Here is a 23,322-nt window from a genome sequence, read left to right on the forward strand (position 1 = left end):
GCATTTATATACTAGTGGTATTATTACAAATGTACCAGAAATTACTTAAACTGGTGCATGTATATACTAGTGGTATTATTACATATGTACCAGAAATTATTTAAACTGGTGCATGTATATACTAGTGGTATTATTACAAATGTACCAGAAATTACTTAAACTGGTGCATGTATATACTAGTGGTATTATTACAAATGTACCAGAAATTACTTAAACTGGTACATGTATATACTAGTGGTATTATTACAAATGTACCAGAAATTACTTACACTGGTGCATGTATATACTAGTGGTATTATTACATATGTACCAGAAATTACTTAAACTGGTGCATGTATATACTAGTGGTATTATTACATATGTACCAGAAATTACTTAAACTGGTGCATGCATATACTAGTGGTATTATTACATATGTACCAGAGATTACTTACACTGGTGCATGCATATACTAGTGGTATTATTACATATGTACCACTGCCAGAGATTACTTGCACTGGTGTGCACATAAGTGGAATTATTACATATGTACCAGAAATTACTTAAACTGGTGCATGTATATACTAGTGGTATTATTACATATGTACCAGAAATTACTTAAACTGGTGCATGTATATACTAGTGGAATTATTACATATGTACCAGAAATTATTTAAACTGGTGCATGTATATACTAGTGGTATTATTACATATGTACCAGAAATTACTTAACCTGGTGCATGTATATACTAGTGGTATTATTACATATGTACCAGAAATTACTTAACCTGGTGCATGTATATACTAGTGGTATTATTACATATGTACCAGAAATTACTTAACCTGGTGCATGTATATACTAGTGGTATTATTACATATGTACCACTGCCAGAGATTACTTGCACTGGTGTGCACATAAGTGGAATTATTACATATGTACCAGAAATTACTTAAACTGGTGCATGTATATACTAGTGGTATTATTACATATGTACCAGAAATTACTTAAACTGGTGCATGTATATACTAGTGGAATTATTACATATGTACCAGAAATTATTTAAACTGGTGCATGTATATACTAGTGGTATTATTACATATGTACCAGAAATTACTTAACCTGGTGCATGTATATACTAGTGGTATTATTACATATGTACCAGAAATTACTTAACCTGGTGCATGTATATACTAGTGGTATTATTACATATGTACCAGAAATTACTTAAACTGGTGCATGTATATACTAGTGGTATTATTACATATGTACCAGAAATTACTTAACCTGGTGCATGTATATACTTAATATAAATTAATTTAAAGTACATAGTATGTACCAGAAATTACTTGCAATGGTATGTGTGCATATACTAGTGTATTATTTACATATGTACCAGAGATTACTTGCAATGGTATGTGTGCATATACTAGTTGTATTATTTACATATGTACCAGAGATAACTTGCAATGGTATGTGTGCATATACTAGTGGAATTATTAGTCCCCGCCTGACGAAGTTCGGGACGGGCACTTATGGATTGGGTTCCGTCTGTCCGTCCGTCCATCTGTCCGTCCATCCGTCCATCCGTCCACAGCTGTTTCTTGGAGATGCCTTTACCGATCTTTTTAGTCCCCGCGGACGAAGTCCGGAACGGGGACTTATGGATTGGGTTCCGTCTGTCCGTCCGTCCTTGCGTCCGTCCGTCCGTCCGTCCGCAGACGTTTCTTGGAGATGCCTGGACCGATTTTTTTCAAACTTGGTACAGGGGCAACATGCTATGTCATACATATGCACGTCAATTTGTTTTATGATATGATCCAATATGGCCGCCTAGCAACCATTTTGTTTGCGAATTTTCCCTGTCTAACGCCATAACTCAGACATGCTTTAACAGATCTCATTCAAAGTTGGTATTAGGACAGTGTTCTATGACATAAATGTGCATATTCATTGTTGTCATGATATGATCCAATATGGCCGCCTAGCAGCCATTTTGTTTGTGAATTTTCATGTCCAAAGCCATAACTCAGACATGCTTGAACAGATCTCATTCAAAGTTGGTATTAGGACAGTGTTCTATGACATACATGTGTATATCCATTTTCGTCGTGATGCGATCCAATATGGCTGCCTGGCAGCCATTTTGTTTGTGAATTTTCCATGTCCAAAGCCATTACTAAGACATGCTTGAACAGATCTCATTCAAAGTTGGTATTAGGACAGCGTTCTATGACATACATGTGCATATCCATTTTCGTCGTGATACGATCCAATATGGCTGCCTGGCAGCCATTTTGTTTGTGAATTTTCCATGTCCAAAGCCATAACTCAGACTCCATTTTCATCGTGATATCATCCCCCATACCCAACCAATCCTTTATTGTTGGAGGCATATTCCATGTCCAACAAGCACACACAACATATCTAAGTCTGTTTGTTTTAGGTTCAAAAATGTTGTTGCGTGATCAGAGTAGTGATAATTCCTTAAAACCCAATTATAGCGGGGATTATGTCATTCTCAATGACTTGTTCAAACTTAGTACAGAGGCAACATACTATGGCATACATATGCACGTCAATTTGTTTCATGATACGATCCAATATGGCCACCTAGCAGCCATTTTGTTTGCAAATTTTCCATGTCCCAACCCATAACTCAGACATTCTTGAACAGATCTCATTCAAAGTTGGTATTAGGACAGTGTTCTATGACATACATGTGCATATCCATTTTCATCGTGATACGATCCAATATGGCTGCCTGGCAACCATTTTGTTTGCGAATTTTTCATGTCCAAAGCCTTAACTCAGACATGCTTGAACAAATCTCATTCAAAGTTGATATTAGCACAGTGTTCTATGACATACATGTGCATATTATCCATTTTCGACATGATACGATCCAATATGGCTGCCTGGCAGCCATATTGTTTGTGAATTTTCCATGTCCAAAGCCATAACTCAGACATGCTTGAACAGATCTCATTCAAAGTTGGTATTAGGACAGTGTTCTATGACATACATGTGCATATCCATTTTCGTTGTGATACAATCTGATATGGCTGCCTGGCAGCCATTTTGTTGGTGCAGTTTTCATGTCCAAAGCCATAACTCAGACATGCTTGAACAGGTTCCTCCCCCCCCCCCCCATACCCAACCCATCCTTTATTGTTGAATGTATTATTCCATGACGTCATCTTGAAGAGTAGGCATGTCCCATGTCCAATGTCCAATGAGGAGACACAACATGGGTAGGCATGTTCCATGTCCAACGAGCAGACACAACATATCTAAGTCTGTTTGATTTAGGTTCACAAGTGTTGTTGCGTGATCAGAGTAGTGATATTAAGAAAATGACAACATAAACTGCCTGTTCCTTAAAACCCAATCATAGCGGGTCTATGTCATTCTCACTGACTTGTTACACATGTACCAAAGATTACTTGCACTGGTATGTGTGCATATGTACCAGGGATTACTTGCACTGGTATGTGCATATACTCATGGTATTTTCACTGCAATGCAATACTGAAAACATAATTATATACCTGCATGCCAATGTTATACACAAAATCGTGTGATCACTCGCTGTATGTTTTTATGGAAATTTGCTGCTTCAGATAAACATATGTAATAATAAGAGAACCCCATAAATGTACTGTGTGAGTTCCATTGTGGGTACTTGGGGTATTTGCACTAGCAATATTTTCTGCTGCACTTTAACTCACTACATTCATGAAAGTACAGCTGCAGAGAACACTGCAAATACTCATGCAAATACTCCGAGTAAGCCACACTTGAGCTCGCATGTCATGGAGTTCTGTCATAGTACTGTCACAGTATTAGATAATAGAATAAACAACTAGTAATGTTTTAAAAATTGATAAAGAAACATTAATCATTATTTTTCCCGAGATGTCATGACAGTGCTGCAGTACCTCAATCTTTAGACAGTATATATGTACTGATAAGTCTTTCTTGAATGTCAGTATGGTGTCAAATTATTGGCTATTTCCCATATTTCCATACCTAACACTAGAGGGCATAATTCTGTGAAATGTCATTCATCCTACACTCCAATGGACACAGTATATTGACTAAAGACATGTCATTTGAGTACTGACAAAAAGAGCTACAGATTTTCGTTTATAATTTTCTGTTATCTTATACACAGATCAATGATGCAGGAACTAACACTGGATTGTGTGATGATGTGGAAGGCTTTGGGTATTATGACTGTAAAAATTGTATCACATCAACTGAGTAAGTACAATATATGTAATATTACATCAACTGAGTAAGTACAATCTATGTAATATTACATCAATTAAGTAAGTACAATATATGTAATATTACATCAATTAAGTAAGAACAATATATGTAATATTACATCAACTAAGTAAGTACAATATATGTAATATTACATCAACTGATGAGTAAGTACAATATATGTAATATTACATCAACTGAGTAAGTATGTAATATTACATCAATTATAAGTACAATATATGTAATATTACATCAACTGAGTAAGTACAATATATGTAATATTTCATCAATTAAGTAAGTACAATATATGTAATATTACATCAACTGAGTAAGTCCAATATATGTAATATTACATCAATTAAGTAAGTACAATATATGTAATATTACATCAATTATAAGTACAATATATGTAATATTACATCAACTGAGTAAGTCCAATATATGTAATATTACATCAATGAGTAAGTATGTAATATTACATCAATTATAAGTACAATATATGTAATATTCCATCAATTAAGTAAGTACAATATATGTAATATTACATCAATTAAGTAAGTACAATATATGTAACATTACATCAGTTGAGTAAGTACAATATATGTAATATTACATCAATTAAGTAAGTAAGTACAATATATGTAATATTACATCAATTAAGTAAGTACAATATATGTAATATTACATCAATTAAGTAAGTACAATATATGTAATATTACATCAATTAAGTAAGTACAATATATGTAATATTCCATCAATTAAGTAAGCACAATATATGTAATATTTCATCAATTAAGTAAGTACAATATATGTAATATTACATCAATTAAGTAAGTACAATATATGTAATATTACATCAATTAAGTAAGTACAATATATGTAATATTACATCAATTGAGTAAGTACAATATATGTAATATTCCATCAATTAAGTAAGCACAATATATGTAATATTTCATCAATTAAGTAAGCACAATATATGTAATATTACATCAATTAAGTAAGTACAATATATGTAATATTACATCAATTAAGTAAGCACAATATATGTAATATTACATCAATTAAGTAAGTACAATATATGTAATATTACATCAATTAAGTAAGCACAATATATGTAATATTACATCAATTAAGTAAGCACAATATATGTAATATTACATCAATTAAGTAAGTACAATATATGTAATATTACATCAATTAAGTAAGTATAATATATGTAATATTACATCAATTAAGTAAGTATAATATATGTAATATTACATCAATTGAGTAAGTACAATATATGTAATATTACATCAATTATGTAAGTACAATATATGTAATATTACATCAATTAAGTAAGTACAATATATGTAATATTACATCAATTAAGTAAGCACAATATATGTAATATTACATCAATTGAGTAAGTACAATATATGTAATATTACATCAATTAAGTAAGCACAATATATGTAATATTACATCAATTAAGTAAGTACAATATATGTAATATTACATCAATTAAGTAAGTACAATATATGTAATATTACATCAATTAAGTAAGTATAATATATGTAATATGAAGTCAATTGAGTAAGTACAATATATGTAATATTACATCAATTAAGTAAGTACAATATATGTAATATTACATCATTTAAGTAAGTACAATATATGTAATATTACATCAATTAAGTAAGTACAATATATGTAATATTACATCAATTGAGTAAGTGCAATATATGTAATATTACATCAATTGAGTAAGTACAATATATGTAATATTCCATCAATTAAGTAAGTACAATATATGTAATATTACATCAATTGAGTAAGTACAATATATGTAATATTACATCAATTAAGTAAGTAAGTACAATATATGTAATATTACATCAATTAAGTAAGTACAATATGTAATATTACATCAATTAAGTAAGTACAATATATGTAATATTACATCATTTAAGTAAGTACAATATATGTAACATTACATCAATTAAGTAAGTACAATATATGTAATATTTCATCAATTAAGTAAGTACAATATATGTAATATTACATCAATTGAGTAAGTACAATATATGTAATATTACATCAATTAAGTAAGCACAATATATGTAATATTACATCAATTGAGTAAGTACAATATATGTAATATTACATCAATTAAGTATGTACAATATATGTAATATTACATCAATTAAGTAAGTACAATATATGTAATATTACATCATTTAAGTAAGTACAATATATGTAATATTACATCAATTAAGTAAGTACAATATATGTAATATTACATCATTTAAGTAAGAACAATATATGTAATATTACATCAATTGAGTAAGTACAATATATGTAATATTACATCAATTAAGTAAGTACAATATATGTAATATTACATCAATTAAGTAAGTACAATATATCTAATATTACATCAATTAAGTAAGTACAATATATGTAATATTACATCAATTAAGTAAGTACAATATATCTAATATTACATCAATTAAGTAAGTACAATATATGTAATATTACATCAATTGAGTAAGTACAATATATGTAATATGAAATCAATTGAGTAAGTACAATATATGTAATATTACATCAATTAAGTAAGTACAATATATGTAACATTACATCAGTTGAGTAAGTACAATATATGTAATATTACATCAATTAAGTAAGTACAATATATGTAATAATACATCAATTAAGTAAGTACAATATATGTAATATTACATCAATTAAGTAAGTACAATATATGTAATATTACATCAATGAGTAAGTACAATATATGTAATATTACATCAACTGAGTAAGTCCAATATATGTAATATTACATCAATTAAGTAAGTACAATATATGTAATATTACATCAATTAAGTAAGTACAATATATGTAATATTTCATCAACTGAGTAAGTACAATATATGTAATATTACATCAACTGAGTAAGTCCAATATATGTAATATTACATCAATTAAGTAAGTACAATATATGTAATAATACATCAATTAAGTAAGTACAATATATGTAATATTACATCAATTAAGTAAGTACAATATATGTAATATTACATCAATTGAGTAAGTACAATATATGTAATATTACATCAATTAAGTAAGTACAATATATGTAATATTACATCAACTGAGTAAGTACAATATATGTAATATTACATCAATTAAGTACAATATATGTAATATTACATCAATTAAGTAAGTACCATATATGTAATATTACATCATTTGAGTAAGTACAATATATGTAATATTACATCAATTAAGTAAGTACAATATATGTAATATTACATCAATTAAGTAAGTACAATATATGTAATATTACATCAATTAAGTAAGTACAATATATGTAATATTACATCAATTGAGTAAGTACAATATATGTAATATTACATCAATTAAGTAAGTACAATATATGTAATATTACATCAACTGAGTAAGTACAATATATGTAATATTACATCAATTAAGTACAATATATGTAATATTACATCAATTAAGTAAGTACCATATATGTAATATTACATCATTTGAGTAAGTACAATATATGTAATATTACATCAATTAAGTAAGTACAATATATGTAATATTACTTCAATTAAGTAAGTAAGTACAATCTATGTAATATTACATCAATTAAGTAAGTACAATATATCTAATATTACATCAATTAAGTAAGTACAATATATGTAATATTACATCAACTGAGTAAGTACAATATATGTAATATGAAATCAATTGAGTAAGTACAATATATGTAATATTACATCAATTAAGTAAGTACAATATATGTAATATTACATCAATTAAGTAAGTACAATATATGTAACATTACATCAGTTGAGTAAGTACAATATATGTAATATTACATCAATTAAGTAAGTACAATATATGTAATATTACATCAATTAAGTAAGTACAATATATGTAACATTACATCAGTTGAGTAAGTACAATATATGTAATATTACATCAATTAAGTAAGTACAATATATGTAATAATACATCAATTAAGTAAGTACAATATATGTAATATTACATCAATTAAGTAAGTACAATATATGTAATATTACATCAATGAGTAAGTACAATATATGTAATATTACATCAACTGAGTAAGTCCAATATATGTAATATTACATCAACTGAGTAAGTACAATATATGTAATATTACATCAATTAAGTAAGTACAATATATGTAATATTACATCAATTGAGTAAGTACAATATATGTAATATTACATCAATTAAGTAAGTACCATATATGTAATATTACATCATTTGAGTAAGTACAATATATGTAATATTACATCAATTAAGTAAGTACAATATATGTAATATTACATCAATTAAGTAAGTACAATCTATGTAATATTACATCAATTAAGTAAGTACAATATATGTAATATTACATCAATTAAGTAAGTACAATATATGTAACATTACATCAGTTGAGTAAGCACAATATATGTAATATTACATCAATTAAGTAAGTACAATATATGTAATATTACATCAATTAAGTAAGTACAATATATGTAATAATACATCAATTAAGTAAGTACAATATATGTAATATTACATCAATGAGTAAGTACAATATATGTAATATTACATCAACTGAGTAAGTCCAATATATGTAATATTACATCAACTGAGTAAGTACAATATATGTAATATTACATCAATTAAGTAAGTACAGTATATGTAATATTACATCAATTAAGTAAGTACAATATATGTAATATTACATCAATTAAGTAAGTACAATATATGTAATAATACATCAATTAAGTAAGTACAATATATGTAATATTACATCAATTAAGTAAGTACAATATATGTAATATTACATCAATGAGTAAGTACAATATATGTAATATTACATCAATGAGTAAGTACAATATATGTAATATTACATCAACTGAGTAAGTACAATATATGTAATATTACATCAATTAAGTAAGTACAATATATGTAATATTACATCAATTGAGTAAGTACAATATATGTAATATTACATCAATTAAGTAAGTACAATATATGTAATATTACATCAATTAAGTAAGTACAATATATGTAATATTACATCAATTAAGTAAGTACAATATATGTAATATTACATCAATTAAGTAAGTACAATATATGTAATATTACATCAATTAAGTAAGTACAATATATGTAATATTACATCAATTAAGTAAGTACAATATATGTAATATTACATCAATTAAGTAAGTACAATATATGTAATATTACATCAATTAAGTAAGTACCATATATGTAATATTACATCATTTGAGTAAGTACAATATATGTCCTACTATTCCTTTACAGAATGGTTGATTTGCAATGTCCTCTGGGTGTTAACACTTCTTACTTGGACGATAAGCTAACATACTTTCAAGAGTACGTGTTAAGACAGAGTAACAGTGAAGAGTATTTTGAGACATACGTGGCTGGGTTTACACTGTCTGATGATGATGAGGATTTGTATAAAACAATACTTACCTTGTGGTACAGCAATCAGGTAGGTTTGAAACCAAGTCTTCAGCAGGCCTCAAGCTTGACATTTTTTGATGGTTTGATAACTTCATGCATAATAAAAGATTTAGTCACAATCGCATGCAGAGACTCACTAAATCTTGAAATATTTAACCACATTAGCTCATCAGAAACATCTATCCAACATCATCATCATTAACACGAGTAAGATGTACATTTTTGTGTTACAACTTATTTTGTCTCACTATTATAATTAAACTACAACATAATCACAATCAATTCCTCTGTATTTTATGACATTTTTCTGTATTTTTGTCATTTCTGAGTTGTGATTTCAATTGTACAAGACTAAATGCATGTCTTTGACTGAAACTCCACTTTGATTAGAAAGGTTTTTTAGCACAACTGATCAGAATAGGATCCAGTTATGCTATAGGCATAGTAGAGTTCTGTCCACCCATCCATCCATCTGTGTGTGTGTGTGTGTGTGTGTGTTTGTGTGTGTGTGTGCAAATGGTAAGAGTTTTCAGCACATCTTAAGTATAAGAATTAAGATTCAGTCCTGTTAAAGCATCATATATGAATGTCTGTCTGTCTGTCTGTCTGTCTGTCTGTCTGTCTGTCTGTCCAGAAGACTTTACATGTGGTTGTATAAAGTTTAAAAGATTAACCCATAAATTATATAGTTGTGGTACAACACCATTGACACTATTTTCTGAGGGAGAAACATTGCTGTCCGTATCAGCAGGGTCACCCCAAATCCCTGATATCTGCACCTGTGAAATGGGTATTCAGAAACTCAGTAACAATAAAAAATTTATTTAAAACCCTTAAGCCTGGTAAGATTTTCCTGACATGAAAGTATTATAATACATTTCTGAATATCTAAATAAGAAAGATGTGATAGTCAGTGTACTGTGCACTGTTACAAGTGATCTTATCAGAGAGAGATGTGATAGTCAGTGTACTGTGCACTGTTACAAGTGATCTTATCAGAGAGAGATGTGATAGTCAGTGTACTGTGCACTGTTACAAGTGATCTTATCAGAGAGAGATGTGATAGTCAGTGTACTGTGCACTGTTACAAGTGATCTTATCAGAGAGAGATGTGATAGTCAGTGTACTGTGCACTGTTACAAGTGATCTTATCAGAGAGAGATGTGATAGTCAGTGTACTGTGCACTGTTACAAGTGATCTTATCAGAGAGAGATGTGATAGTCAGTGTACTGTGCACTGTTACAAGTGATCTTATCAGAGAGAGATGTGATAGTCAGTGTACTGTGCACTGTTACAAGTGATCTTATCAGAGAGAGATGTGATAGTCAGTGTACTGTGCACTGTTACAAGTGATCTTATCAGAGAGAGATGTGATAGTCAGTGTACTGTGCACTGTTACAAGTGATCTTATCAGAGAGAGATGTGATAGTCAGTGTACTGTGCACTGTTACAAGTGATCTTATCAGAGAGAGATGTGATAGTCAGTGTATTGTGCACTGTTACAAGTGGAAATATTCATTTGTGTTCACCAAACAACTCACAATTCTTGGTACCCACAGTAGAATTCTGCCACCTAGGTACATCATGAAAATAAGGACTATATGATTTCTTAGTTGACACTTAACTTGCAGTCAACACACTCCATGTATAAGGTGCATGGCAGAATAAGTCAACCTTCTTGTTCTAGTTTGACCTTCTACAAAAAATGTAGTGTTGGTTTTTACAGGTACCAACAATTAATGGTTACATTTTCTTCTTTTTCCTGTTTTCCCTCTAGGGTTACCATATAGCAGCACAAACACTCAGTGCAGCAGACAACATGATTTTACAGCAGATGACAGATTCTAGTTACTCTATTGAAGTCACTAACTACCCCTTGCCTTTAAGTACTGAAAGTTCTGTAAGTATTATACTTGGAATTTAGTTTTGAAGCAACTGCATAGCTTTTATCTGAATCTCTCAGATATCAGCAGCATAATTACTACTGTCATGTGACTCCAAAACATATAAAATATCTGAGACACAGCTACATAGTTGCTTCAAAATTAGTTTACAAACAGTAACTTTAGCACTAGCAGTAATCATTGCTGAATTATCCCAAAAGTTATGCCAATTTTGTTCAATACAGTTTATTATAGACCATGTTGATACAGTAACATTATTAATTTAGCATGGACAGTTACAGATAATTTTTACATATCTTGTTGTAGTGCTGTTTCTGTCAAATAAGCCAACATTTTTTTTTCAAAACTATTTAGTATGTTTACAGTTTGGATTTAATTATAATTTATTTCATTGCAGGTGACACAAACATCAGCTGACTTTGGTTCTGTTGGTTTGGCTATTCTGATTGCCTTTGGATTGGCCTTCCTGGCTGCTAGCTTCAGTCCATTTATTGTAGAAGAGAAAGAAAGCAAGGTAGGTGACATAAATCGTATAAAATTCAGACATCAGCTGATTTCCCTGTATGTTGGCCAACACTTTTTGGTAAAACCCAATATCTAAAGTTCAGTGATAACTCAAAGCACTTGTCAAGAGGAACTACTTTTTGCTTCCCACAAGCAGTCTTTGTGTATATTGTGTCTGTATATCAGTCTAGTACTATCCTTTCAGATCGCTCAATGAAGTCCTGAGATGCATGAGATGGAATGTAATATTCAACCACAGCTACCCACAACAGTCATTAATATCATATTTTGTTCATCAATCAGTCAGAGAATTTTAACCAATAAGAAGTAAATGTTTATTGTAGGCAGTTACATAATGTCCAAATATGGTATATATCTCAGCTTACGATGCTACATACACTCTTTACATCTTTCATTATAATAGTTGGGGTTTACTCATTTGCATGAACAACCTTTGGTTATGGTTGAGTCAGTTTGACCAGACAGGGTTAGTGACCATAATGTCATCTAGACAGGGGTAGAGACCATGTTGTCATCTAGACAGGGCTAGAGACCACGTTGTCATCCAGAGAGGGTTAGAGACCATGTTGTCATCCAGACAGGGTTAGACACCATGTTGTCATCTAGACAGGGTTCAAGACCAAGTTGTCATCCAGACAGGGTTAGTGACCATGTTGTCATCCAGACAGGGTTAGAGATCATGTTGTCATCTAGACAGGGCTAGAGATCATGTTGTCATCCAGACAGGGTTAGAGACCATGTTGTCATTCAGACAGGGTTAGAGACTATGTTGTCATCTAGACAGGGTTAGAGATCATGTTGTCATCCAGACAGGGGTAGAGACCATGTTGTCATTCAGACAGGGTTAGAGACTATGTTGTCATCTAGACAGGGTTAGACACCATGTTGTCATCTAGACAGGGTTAGAGATCATGTTGTCATCTTGACAGGGTTAGACACCATGTTGTCATCCAGACAGGGTTAGACACCATGTTGTCATCCAGACAGGGTTAGAGACCATGTTGTCATCCAGACAGGGTTAGAGACCATGTTGTCATCTAGACAGGGTTAGAGATCATGTTGTCATCTAGACAGGGTTAGAGACCATGTTGTCATTCAGACAGGGTTAGACACCATGTTGTCATCTAGACAGGGTTAGTGACCATGTTGTCATCCAGACTGGGTTAGAGACTATGTTGTCATCCAGACAGGGCTAGAGATCATGTTGTCATCCAGACAGGGTTAGAGACCATGTTGTCATCTAGACAGGGTTAGAGATCATGTTGTCATCCAGACAGGGTTAGACACCATGTTGTCATCCAGACAGGGTTAGACACCATGTTGTCATCCAGACAGGGTTAGAGATCATGTTGTCATCTAGACAGGGTTAGAGATCATGTTGTCATCTAGACAGGGTTAGACACCATGTTGTCATCCAGACAGGGTTAGACACCATGTTGTCATCAAGACAGGGTTAGACACCATGTTGTCATCTAGACAGGGTTAGAGATCATGTTGTCATCCAGACAGGGTTAGACACCATGTTGTCATCTAGACAGGGTTAGAGATCATGTTGTCATCCAGACAGGATTAGAGATCATGTTGTCATCCAGACAGGGCTAGAGATCATGTTGTCATCTAGACAGGGTTAGACACCATGTTGTCATCCAGACAGGGTTAGAGATCATGTTGTCATCTAGACAGGGTTAGAGATCATGTTGTCATCTAGACAGGGTTAGAGATCATGTTGTCATCCAGACAGGGTTAGACACCATGTTGTCATCCAGACAGGGTTAGAGATCATGTTGTCATCTAGACAGGGTTAGAGATCATGTTGTCATCTAGACAGGGTTAGAGATCATGTTGTCATCTAGACAGGGTTAGAGATCATGTTGTCATCTAGACAGGGTTAGAGACCATGTTGTCATCCAGACAGGATTAGAGATCATGTTGTCATCCAGACAGGGTTAGAGATCATGTTGTCATCTAGACAGGGTTAGACACCATGTTGGTTGCTCACTTGTCTGATGTAATGCATTGGTTCTACGCTTGTCTGATGTAATGCATTGGTTCTACACCACAACATGATCTCTCATTGGTTGCAGACTTGTCTGATGTAATGCATTGGTTCTACACTTGTCTGATGTAATGCATTGGTTCTACACTTGTCTGATGTAATGCATTGGTTGCACACTTGTCTGATGTAATGCATTGGTTGCAGACTTGTCTGATGTAATGCATTGGTTCTACACTTGTCTGATGTAATGCATTGGTTCTACACTTGTCTGATGTAATGCATTGGTTGCACACTTGTCTGATGTAATGCATTGGTTGCAGACTTGTCTGATGTAATGCATTGGTTCTACACTTGTCTGATGTAATGCATTGGTTCTACACTTGTCTGATGTAATGCATTGGTTCTACACTTGTCTGATGTAATGCATTGGTTCTACACTTGTGTGATGTAATGCATTGGTTCTACACTTGTCTGATGTAATGCATTGGTCTGATGTAATGCATTGGTTGCAGACTTGTCTGATGTAATGCATTGGTTCTACACTTGTCTGATGTAATGCATTGGTTCTACACTTGTCTGATGTAATGCATTGGTTCTACACTTGTCTGATGTAATGCATTGGTTCTACACTTGTCTGATGTAATGCATTGGTTCTACACTTGTGTGATGTAATGCATTGGTTCTACACTTGTCTGATGTAATGCATTGGTCTGATGTAATGCATTGGTTGCAGACTTGTCTGATGTAATGCATTGGTTCTACACTTGTCTGATGTAATGCATTGGTTCTACACTTGTCTGATGTAATGCATTGATTGCACACTTGTCTGATGTAATGCATTGGTTCCACACTTGTCTGATGTAATGCATTGGTTCTACACTTGTCTGATGTAATGCATTGGTTGCACACTTGTCTGATGTAATGCATTGGTTCTACACTTGTCTGATGTAATGCATTGGTTCTACACTTGTCTGATGTAATGCATTGGTTGCAGACTTGTCTGATGTAATGCATTGGTTCTACACTTGTCTGATGTAATACATTGGTTCTACACTTGTCTGATGTAATGCATTGGTTCTACACTTGTCTGATGTAATGCATTGGTTCTACACTTGTCTGATGTAATGCATTGGTTGCAGACTTGTCTGATGTAATGCATTGGTTCTACACTTGTCTGATGTAATGCATTGGTTCTACACTTGTCTGATGTAATGCATTGGTTGCAGACTTGTCTGATGTAATGCATTGGTTCTACACTATGTTGTTATAGTCAGAAATAGCATACAATACATTTAGGTATTGTGATTTATGGGACAGGGTAAGAACTTACAAGATATTGAGTCAGAGTGTGGCATCTTAAAGTTGTATCTGTCAGTACATTGGAACCAATCAAAGTAAAATAAGTTGGTCCTAAACTCAGTTTCCAATTTTGTTACCTGAAGCTGTCCGAGATATCTCAGATGTATTGTCAAGCGTAAGCATTGTACACTAGCTATTAAAGCAATATTGTACACTATTTTCTTTTTTAAATTTCTGATAAATATGTTTTGACAAACTTTTCTGGTTTCTTTCACAGGCCAAACATCTTCAGTTTGTGAGTGGAGTTGACCCATTTAGTTATTGGACTGCTACTTTTGTGTGGGACTTCATCAATTACCTTGTTGTCTTTGTAGTGCTTATTATTCTATTTGCAGCCTTTAACACTGATTCCTTCAGTGGCAGAAACTTTGGCAGTGTCATAGTCATCCTAGTGAGTATTTTAGCATAGTCATTAATAGTCATAGTGAAGCAGGTGTGTGTGTGTGTGTGTGTGTGTGTGTGTGTGTGTGTGTGTGTGTGTGTGTGTGTGTGTGTGTTTGTGTGTTCGTGTGTGTGTATATATATATGTGTGTGTGTGTGTGTGTGTATGTATGTATGTATGTATGTATGTATGTATGTATGTATGTGCATGTATGTTGCCTGTGCCTCTGTGTGTGTCTATGTATAAGAAAGGTCTGCTTGACCATCAGACCGCCCAGGAAATTAATGGTTAATATCAGTGTGTGAAATTAACACAAAAAAGGTCCTGGTCAAAAGGACCAACAGAGATTTGAGCTGCTGGTCCTGATGGAAAACTGTTGTTCCTTCACATGTCGTCTTTGAGCATAGATACACATAATTTTTTTTATTGCCAACACACAATAGATAGTGATTCTCACCTTCCATGTTTCCAATGATGACATCGTCTTCTATGATAGTTGGTCATAGTTGGTCATAATTTTCGATTGTCAAAGAAAACCATGTACTGCAGCCAGTAATGTGCTGATGATACTAGTACTGTACATGTTATTATGAGTGCAAGTTCATGGGTGATATTCATCAAAAAACAATTAGATATGCACAAAATCAAAGTTTCAATATACAACGTACATGACTATGTAGAAACTGCATCGATTCAAAATTTGTGATGGACGCATGAACGTAATATTGTAATAGTCCTGGGTTAACAGTAAATCTTTGAGGAAGATTATCGTACAATTGAGTGAGTCTCAAAGCATCAATCGCGGTTAGACTATTTTTTGCACGGTCGACAAACTAACACTACAACTTCAACTTACAAGTTCACGCTTGGCGGCCATGGTAGGGCAAAGCATGGAAGTAGAAGTAGGGTTCTACTTCCATGGGCAAAGAAATGCAGTTGAATTTCTGGGTTGCGGAAGTACAGTTTTGACTTTTATATCGGCGATAAACGGGATTTGTTTTATATATTCTAAAACAACAACTAATTTTTTATGTTTCTCAGTACAGTAACATTTCGTTATATAAATGACGTTTTTCCTCAAAATTTTGAAGAAACAAGATGTTTTTAGGTAACTTCTAAATTAGCCAAATCAAACTGTATATTAATGCGAGATAAACTTTAGTTTTTAATTTTTTTTTTTTTGTGGACAATGTTCGGATTCGACTGACGAATCCTGCGACTCGAATCTAACACGATCAATGCACCACACCGTTCACCAGCCCAGCCAGACGAAAATGGTCGACATGTTTGTTGACTTGCCGAGAAATGATACGGAACTTGTGAGACAGTCCGAATAAATAGATGTAAAATCCGACGTTTTGAATAAAAATTCTTCTTAAAGGTATTTTTAGGCAAGACATGTTAGGCAAATACCTAAATATATCTGAAACACTTAGTTGACTAGCCGACTGTACGAATGCCATAGAAGGCATTGAATGAAGAACATTGAAAAAAGTAAGCGTGAAACTGATTTGCACAGGAAAGAAAATCTTTTAGATTCGTGATTTTTTCACAATGAAGACTACGCGTAAATGATCGCAGTTTGGGGTCATGAATAACCTAAAGTATATGAATATGCGTCGAGACATGAATATTCACTGTGGCTGTAGTACATAGTAACTACTGGTAGCTAGTCGTCACTACTCATTAGGACACGTAATTACAATGTTTTTTTATTTTGATTTCGCCCCTTAATTTGTTGAACACAGATTCGTTTAGTTTCTGAAGCGATACCTCTGCTGCACTCTGTCCGGGAGGTTGATTTCTGTTCCATGTGTGTTCAACTGCGACTTTATGGCCCTCTGATTTGCCGTGAGTGATTAAATTAGAATCATGTCTAAAATTGTCGGTACTAAGTACAAATGGGCCCTTAGAATTGTTGGGAAAAGATGACTTACACGACGCGTCGCAACATTTAGTCCTAATTCTGCAGCTTGTATACGTTGAATACGTTAGTTGTACGTTGATAACATGTTTATTGCCACAGGACAAATTGTATGCCTTTGATGTCATAAAAATAGAGCTGTTGGTCAGAAGGACCAGCAGTGCTCAGAAACTCTTGGTCCTGGCTGAAAACTGTTGGTCTGGGACCAACGGACCAGCGTTAATTTCGCACACTGGTTAATATGGTTAATATGGTTGATATGGTTGATACGATCATCTCATTGACTTAACATATCAACATCATTGCCAAACAATCAGTGCTTCAATTCAAATGTCAAATGTAAATGATAATCACTTTATACATTGGATACAGAAATCATTGATGATATGTACAAACAAAATGAAAAATGAAATAATCAAATTAATTTTTGCACCTCCTTGTCTTGAAAGTAAATAATAAGTAAATGACAGAATCAAATGTTACATGCTACATTTCCATATCTTGTGATTTTAAATTGTAACCGGGTTATCTTTTTGTTGCTGCTGTCTGGTTCATTCCAACTTTTGTGTTTATCTTGTAAACAGTTGTGTTTGTTTATCTTGTAAACAGTTGCTGTATGGTTGGGCAGCCCTCCCTTTGGTCTACTGTTTCACATTTATGTTCAAGAACTCACTGGCAGCATTTAGTGTCATCTATTTCATCTTTGCTTTGATCAGTATGGTAAGTATCTCAAACATCATTTTTTTTTGTTTAGCTGTCAACAACAGTGCAAGTTATAACCATGGGTAACCATTCATTCTCCATCCATCCCAATTATAATTTGGGAAATTAGACAATGAAGTCATTTATTGAATGTCTATTGAGAAGTATTTAGGATTTATTAAATTATATGTTTTACAACATAATTATTGTATATGACAGTATTTAATAAATGAATCAGTATTTAGAACCTAAAGTCTTTATCAATGTTCCATAAGACATACTACAGTGGTGTAGCAGTAGTGTATGACCTACTGCAGTGCTGTAACAGTAGTGTATGACCTACTGCAGTGCTGTAACAGTAGTGTATGACCTACTGCAGTGCTGTAACAGTAGTGCATGACCCACTACAGGACTGTTAGCAGTAGTGTATGACCTACTGCAGTGGTGTAGCAGTGGAGTATGACCTACTACAGTGCTGTAACAGTAGTGTATGACCTACTGCAGTGCTGTAGCAGTAGTGTATGACCTACTGCAGTGCTGTAGCAGTAGTGTATGACCTACTGCAGTGCTGTAGCAGTAGTGTATGACCTACTGCAGTGCTGTAACAGTAGTACATTACCCACTACAGGACTGTTAACAGTAGTGTGACCTACTGCAGTGCTGTAGCAGTAGTGTATGACCTACTGCAGTGCTGTTGCAGTAGTGTGACCTACTGCAGTTCTGTAGCGGTAGTGTATAACCTACTGCAATGCTGTAGCAGTAGTGTATGACTTACTGCAGCTCTGTAGCAGTAGTGTATGACTTATTGCAGTGCTGTTGCAGTAGTAGTGTATGACTTACTGCAGTGCTGTAGCAGTAGTGTATGACCTAGTATGGTGCTGTTTGCTGTAGTGTATCACCTGCACTACATTATGGTGCTGTATGTGGTAGTGCTGTTGCAGTAGTGTGACCTACTGCAGTTCTGTAGCGGTAGTGTATAACCTACTGCAATGCTGTAGCAGTAGTGTATGACTTACTGCAGCTCTGTAGCAGTAGTGTATGACTTATTGCAGTGCTGTTGCAGTAGTAGTGTATGACTTACTGCAGTGCTGTAGCAGTAGTGTATGACCTAGTATGGTGCTGTTTGCTGTAGTGTATCACCTGCACTACATTATGGTGCTGTATGTGGTAGTGTATGACCTACTGCAGTGCTGTTAGCAGTAGTGTATGACCTACTGTGCTGTAGCAGTAGTGTATGACCTACTGTGCTGTAGCAGTAGTGTATGACCTACTGTGCTGTAGCAGTAGTGTATGACCTACTGTGCTGTAGCAGTAGTGTATGACCTACTGTGCTGTAGCAGTAGTGTATGACCTACTGTGCTGTAGCAGTAGTGTATGACCTACTGTGCTGTAGTAGTAGTGTATGACCTACTGTGCTGTAGCAGTAGTGTATGACCTACTGTGCTGTAGCAGTAGTGTATGACCTACTGTGCTGTAGCAGTAGTGTATGACCTACTGTACTGTAGCAGTAGTGTATGACCTACTGTGCTGTAGCAGTAGTGTATGACCTACTGTGCTGTAGCAGTAGTGTATGACCTACTGTGCTGTAGCAGTAGTGTATGACCTACTGTGCTGTAGCAGTAGTGTATGACCTACTGTGCTGTAGCAGTAGTGTATGACCTACTGTGCTATAGCAGTAGTGTATGACCTACTGTGCTGTAGCAGTAGTGTATGACCTACTGTGCTGTAGCAGTAGTGTATGACCTACTGTGCTGTAGCAGTAGTGTATGACCTACTGTGCTGTAGTAGTAGTGTATGACCTACTGTGCTGTAGCAGTAGTGTATGACCTACTGTGCTGTAGCAGTAGTGTATGACCTACTGTGCTGTAGCAGTAGTGTATGACCTACTGTGCTGTAGCAGTAGTGTAACTAATCTGTTGGGTCAGACCGTAACAGCAGTATTCCATCATTCTATGAAATGTCCTGTACAGTACAGTACTGTTACAGTAACATTAGTAATATATTTTAAACTTATACACAGTGCTATTACAGCAGTGTAACTAATCTGTTGGGTCAGACCACAAAGTAACATTCATGTCACATCTTATATGGTCTACTTGCACTGTAACTAAATCTTTATTTTTATTTTTGTGATGGCAGGGCAGTATGATAGCTGTCTTTGTCCTGGACATAACAGACTACCCTGATGAAGCCGATCTTGTTGATCATGTCTTTATGTTACTACCATCACATACAATGGGACAAGCTATGGTTACCATTGCCATCAATCATGGAATCCGGGAAGTTTGTACTTCCACTGAAATGTAAGTTGACTTAGAGGGAACACAGAAGGATAAAATATGAATTGATATGATTATAATAGTGGAAGTATATAGTAAATATATAGTGATATATTCATTTGCTATAATTGTATACATAGCTATAATTGTGTACTTGGCTGTATTCATTAGCTATAATTGTGTACTTGGCTGTATTCATTAGCTATAATTGTGTACTTGGCTGTATTCATTAGCTATAATTGTGTACTTGGCTGTATTCATTAGCTATAATTGTGTACTTGGCTGTATTCATTAGCTATAATTGTGTACTTGGCTGTATTCGGTTGTTATAATTGTGTACTTGGCTGTATTCAATTGCTATAATTGTGTACTTGGCTGTATTTGTTTGTTATAATTGTGTACTTGGCTGTATTCATTTGTTATAATTGTGTACTTGGCTGTATTCGGTTGCTATAATTGTGTACTTGGCTGTATTCATTTGTTATAATTGTGTACTTGGCTGTATTCAATTGCTATAATTGTGTACTTGGCTGTATTCGTTTGCTATAATTGTGTACTTGGCTGTATTCATTTGTTATAATTGTGTACTTGGCTGTATTCAATTGCTATAATTGTGTACTTGGCTGTATTCATTTGTTATAATTGTGTACTTGGCTGTATTCATTTGTTATAATTGTGTACTTGTCTGTATACGTTTGCTATAATTGTGTACTTAGCTGTATTCGTTTGCTATAATTGTGTACTTGGCTGTATACGTTTGCTATAATTGTGTACTTGGCTGTATTCGTTTGTTATAATTGTGTACTTGGCTGTATACATTTGCTATAATTGTGTACTTAGCTGTATTCATTTGTTATAATTGTGTACTTGGCTGTATACGTTTGCTATAATTGTGTACTTAGCTGTATTCGTTTGCTATAATTGTGTACTTGGCTGTATACGTTTGCTATAATTGTGTACTTGGCTGTATTCGTTTGTTATAATTGTGTACTTGGCTGTATACATTTGCTATAATTGTGTACTTAGCTGTATTCATTTGTTATAATTGTGTACTTGGCTGTATACATTTGCTATAATTGTGTACTTAGCTGTATTCATTTGTTATAATTGTGTACTTGGCTGTATTTGTTTGTTATAATTGTGTACTTGGCTGTATTCGTTTGCTATAATTGTGTACTTGGCTGTATTCTTTGGCTATAATTGTGTACTTGGCTGTATTCATTTGCTATAATTGTGTACTTGGCTGTATTCATTTGTTATAATTGTGTACTTGGCTGTATTCATTTGTTATAATTGTGTACTTGGCTGTATTCGTTTGCTATAATTGTGTACTTGGCTATAATTGTGTACTTGGCTGTATTCGGTTGCTATAATTGTGTACTTGGCTGTATTCTTTGGCTATAATTGTGTACTTGGCTGTATTCATTTGTTATAATTGTGTACTTGGCTGTATTCATTTGCTATAATTGTGTACTTGGCTGTATTCATTTGTTATAATTGTGTACTTGGCTGTATTCGTTTGTTATAATTGTGTACTTGGCTATAATTGTGTACTTGGCTGTATACGTTTGCTATAATTGTGTACTTGGCTGTATTCAATTGCTATAATTGTGTACTTAGCTGTATTCATTTGCTATAATTGTGTACTTAGCTGTATTCGTTTGTTATAATTGTGTACTTGGCTGTATTCATTTGTTATAATTGTGTACTTGGCTATAATTGTGTACTTGGCTGTATTCATTTGCTATAATTGTGTACTTAGCTGTATTCGTTTGTTATAATTGTGTACTTGGCTGTATTCATTTGTTATAATTGTGTACTTGGCTATAATTGTGTACTTGGCTGTATACGTTTGCTATAATTCTGTACTTAGCTGTATTCGTTTGTTATAATTGTGTACTTGGCTGTATTCATTTGTTATAATTGTGTACTTGGCTATAATTGTGTACTTGGCTGTATTCATTTGCTATAATTGTGTACTTGGCTGTATTCATTTGCTATAATTGTGTACTTAGCTGTATTCAATTGCTATAATTTTGTACTTGGCTGTATTCATTTGTTATAATTGTGTACTTAGCTGTATTCAATTGCTATAATTGTGTACTTGGCTGTATTCATTTGTTATAATTGTGTACTTAGCTGTATTCAATTGCTATAATTTTGTACTTGGCTGTATTCATTTGTTATAATTGTGTACTTGGCTGTATTCATTTGCTATAATTGTGTACTTTGCTGTATTCATTTGTTATAATTGTGTACTTGGCTGTATACGTTTGCTATAATTGTGTACTTGGCTGTATTCGTTTGTTATAATTGTGTACTTGGCTGTATACATTTGCTATAATTGTGTACTTAGCTGTATTCATTTGTTATAATTGTGTACTTGGCTGTATACGTTTGCTATAATTGTGTACTTAGCTGTATTCGTTTGCTATAATTGTGTACTTGGCTGTATACGTTTGCTATAATTGTGTACTTGGCTGTATTCGT

The 23,322-nt window shown here is 33.3% G+C and overlaps 1 protein-coding gene across 1 annotated transcript in view; it reads left to right on the forward strand.

Moving 5' to 3' along the window:
* The window catches only part of LOC144438205 (phospholipid-transporting ATPase ABCA3-like), a 136,359-nt gene that overhangs the window by 76,234 nt on the left and 36,803 nt on the right, over positions 1–23,322 (forward strand). The window contains exons 25-31 of the mRNA XM_078127249.1: positions 4,155–4,243; positions 9,596–9,788; positions 11,539–11,661; positions 12,063–12,179; positions 15,763–15,936; positions 18,461–18,571; positions 20,693–20,856. Of these exons, the coding sequence (XP_077983375.1) occupies positions 4,155–4,243; positions 9,596–9,788; positions 11,539–11,661; positions 12,063–12,179; positions 15,763–15,936; positions 18,461–18,571; positions 20,693–20,856 (971 nt within the window). The remainder of the gene's footprint in view (positions 1–4,154; positions 4,244–9,595; positions 9,789–11,538; positions 11,662–12,062; positions 12,180–15,762; positions 15,937–18,460; positions 18,572–20,692; positions 20,857–23,322) is intronic.

The sequence above is a fragment of the Glandiceps talaboti genome, chromosome 7 (genome assembly GCF_964340395.1).
Source record: "Glandiceps talaboti chromosome 7, keGlaTala1.1, whole genome shotgun sequence".
Classification (NCBI taxonomy): Eukaryota; Metazoa; Hemichordata; class Enteropneusta; family Spengelidae; genus Glandiceps; species Glandiceps talaboti.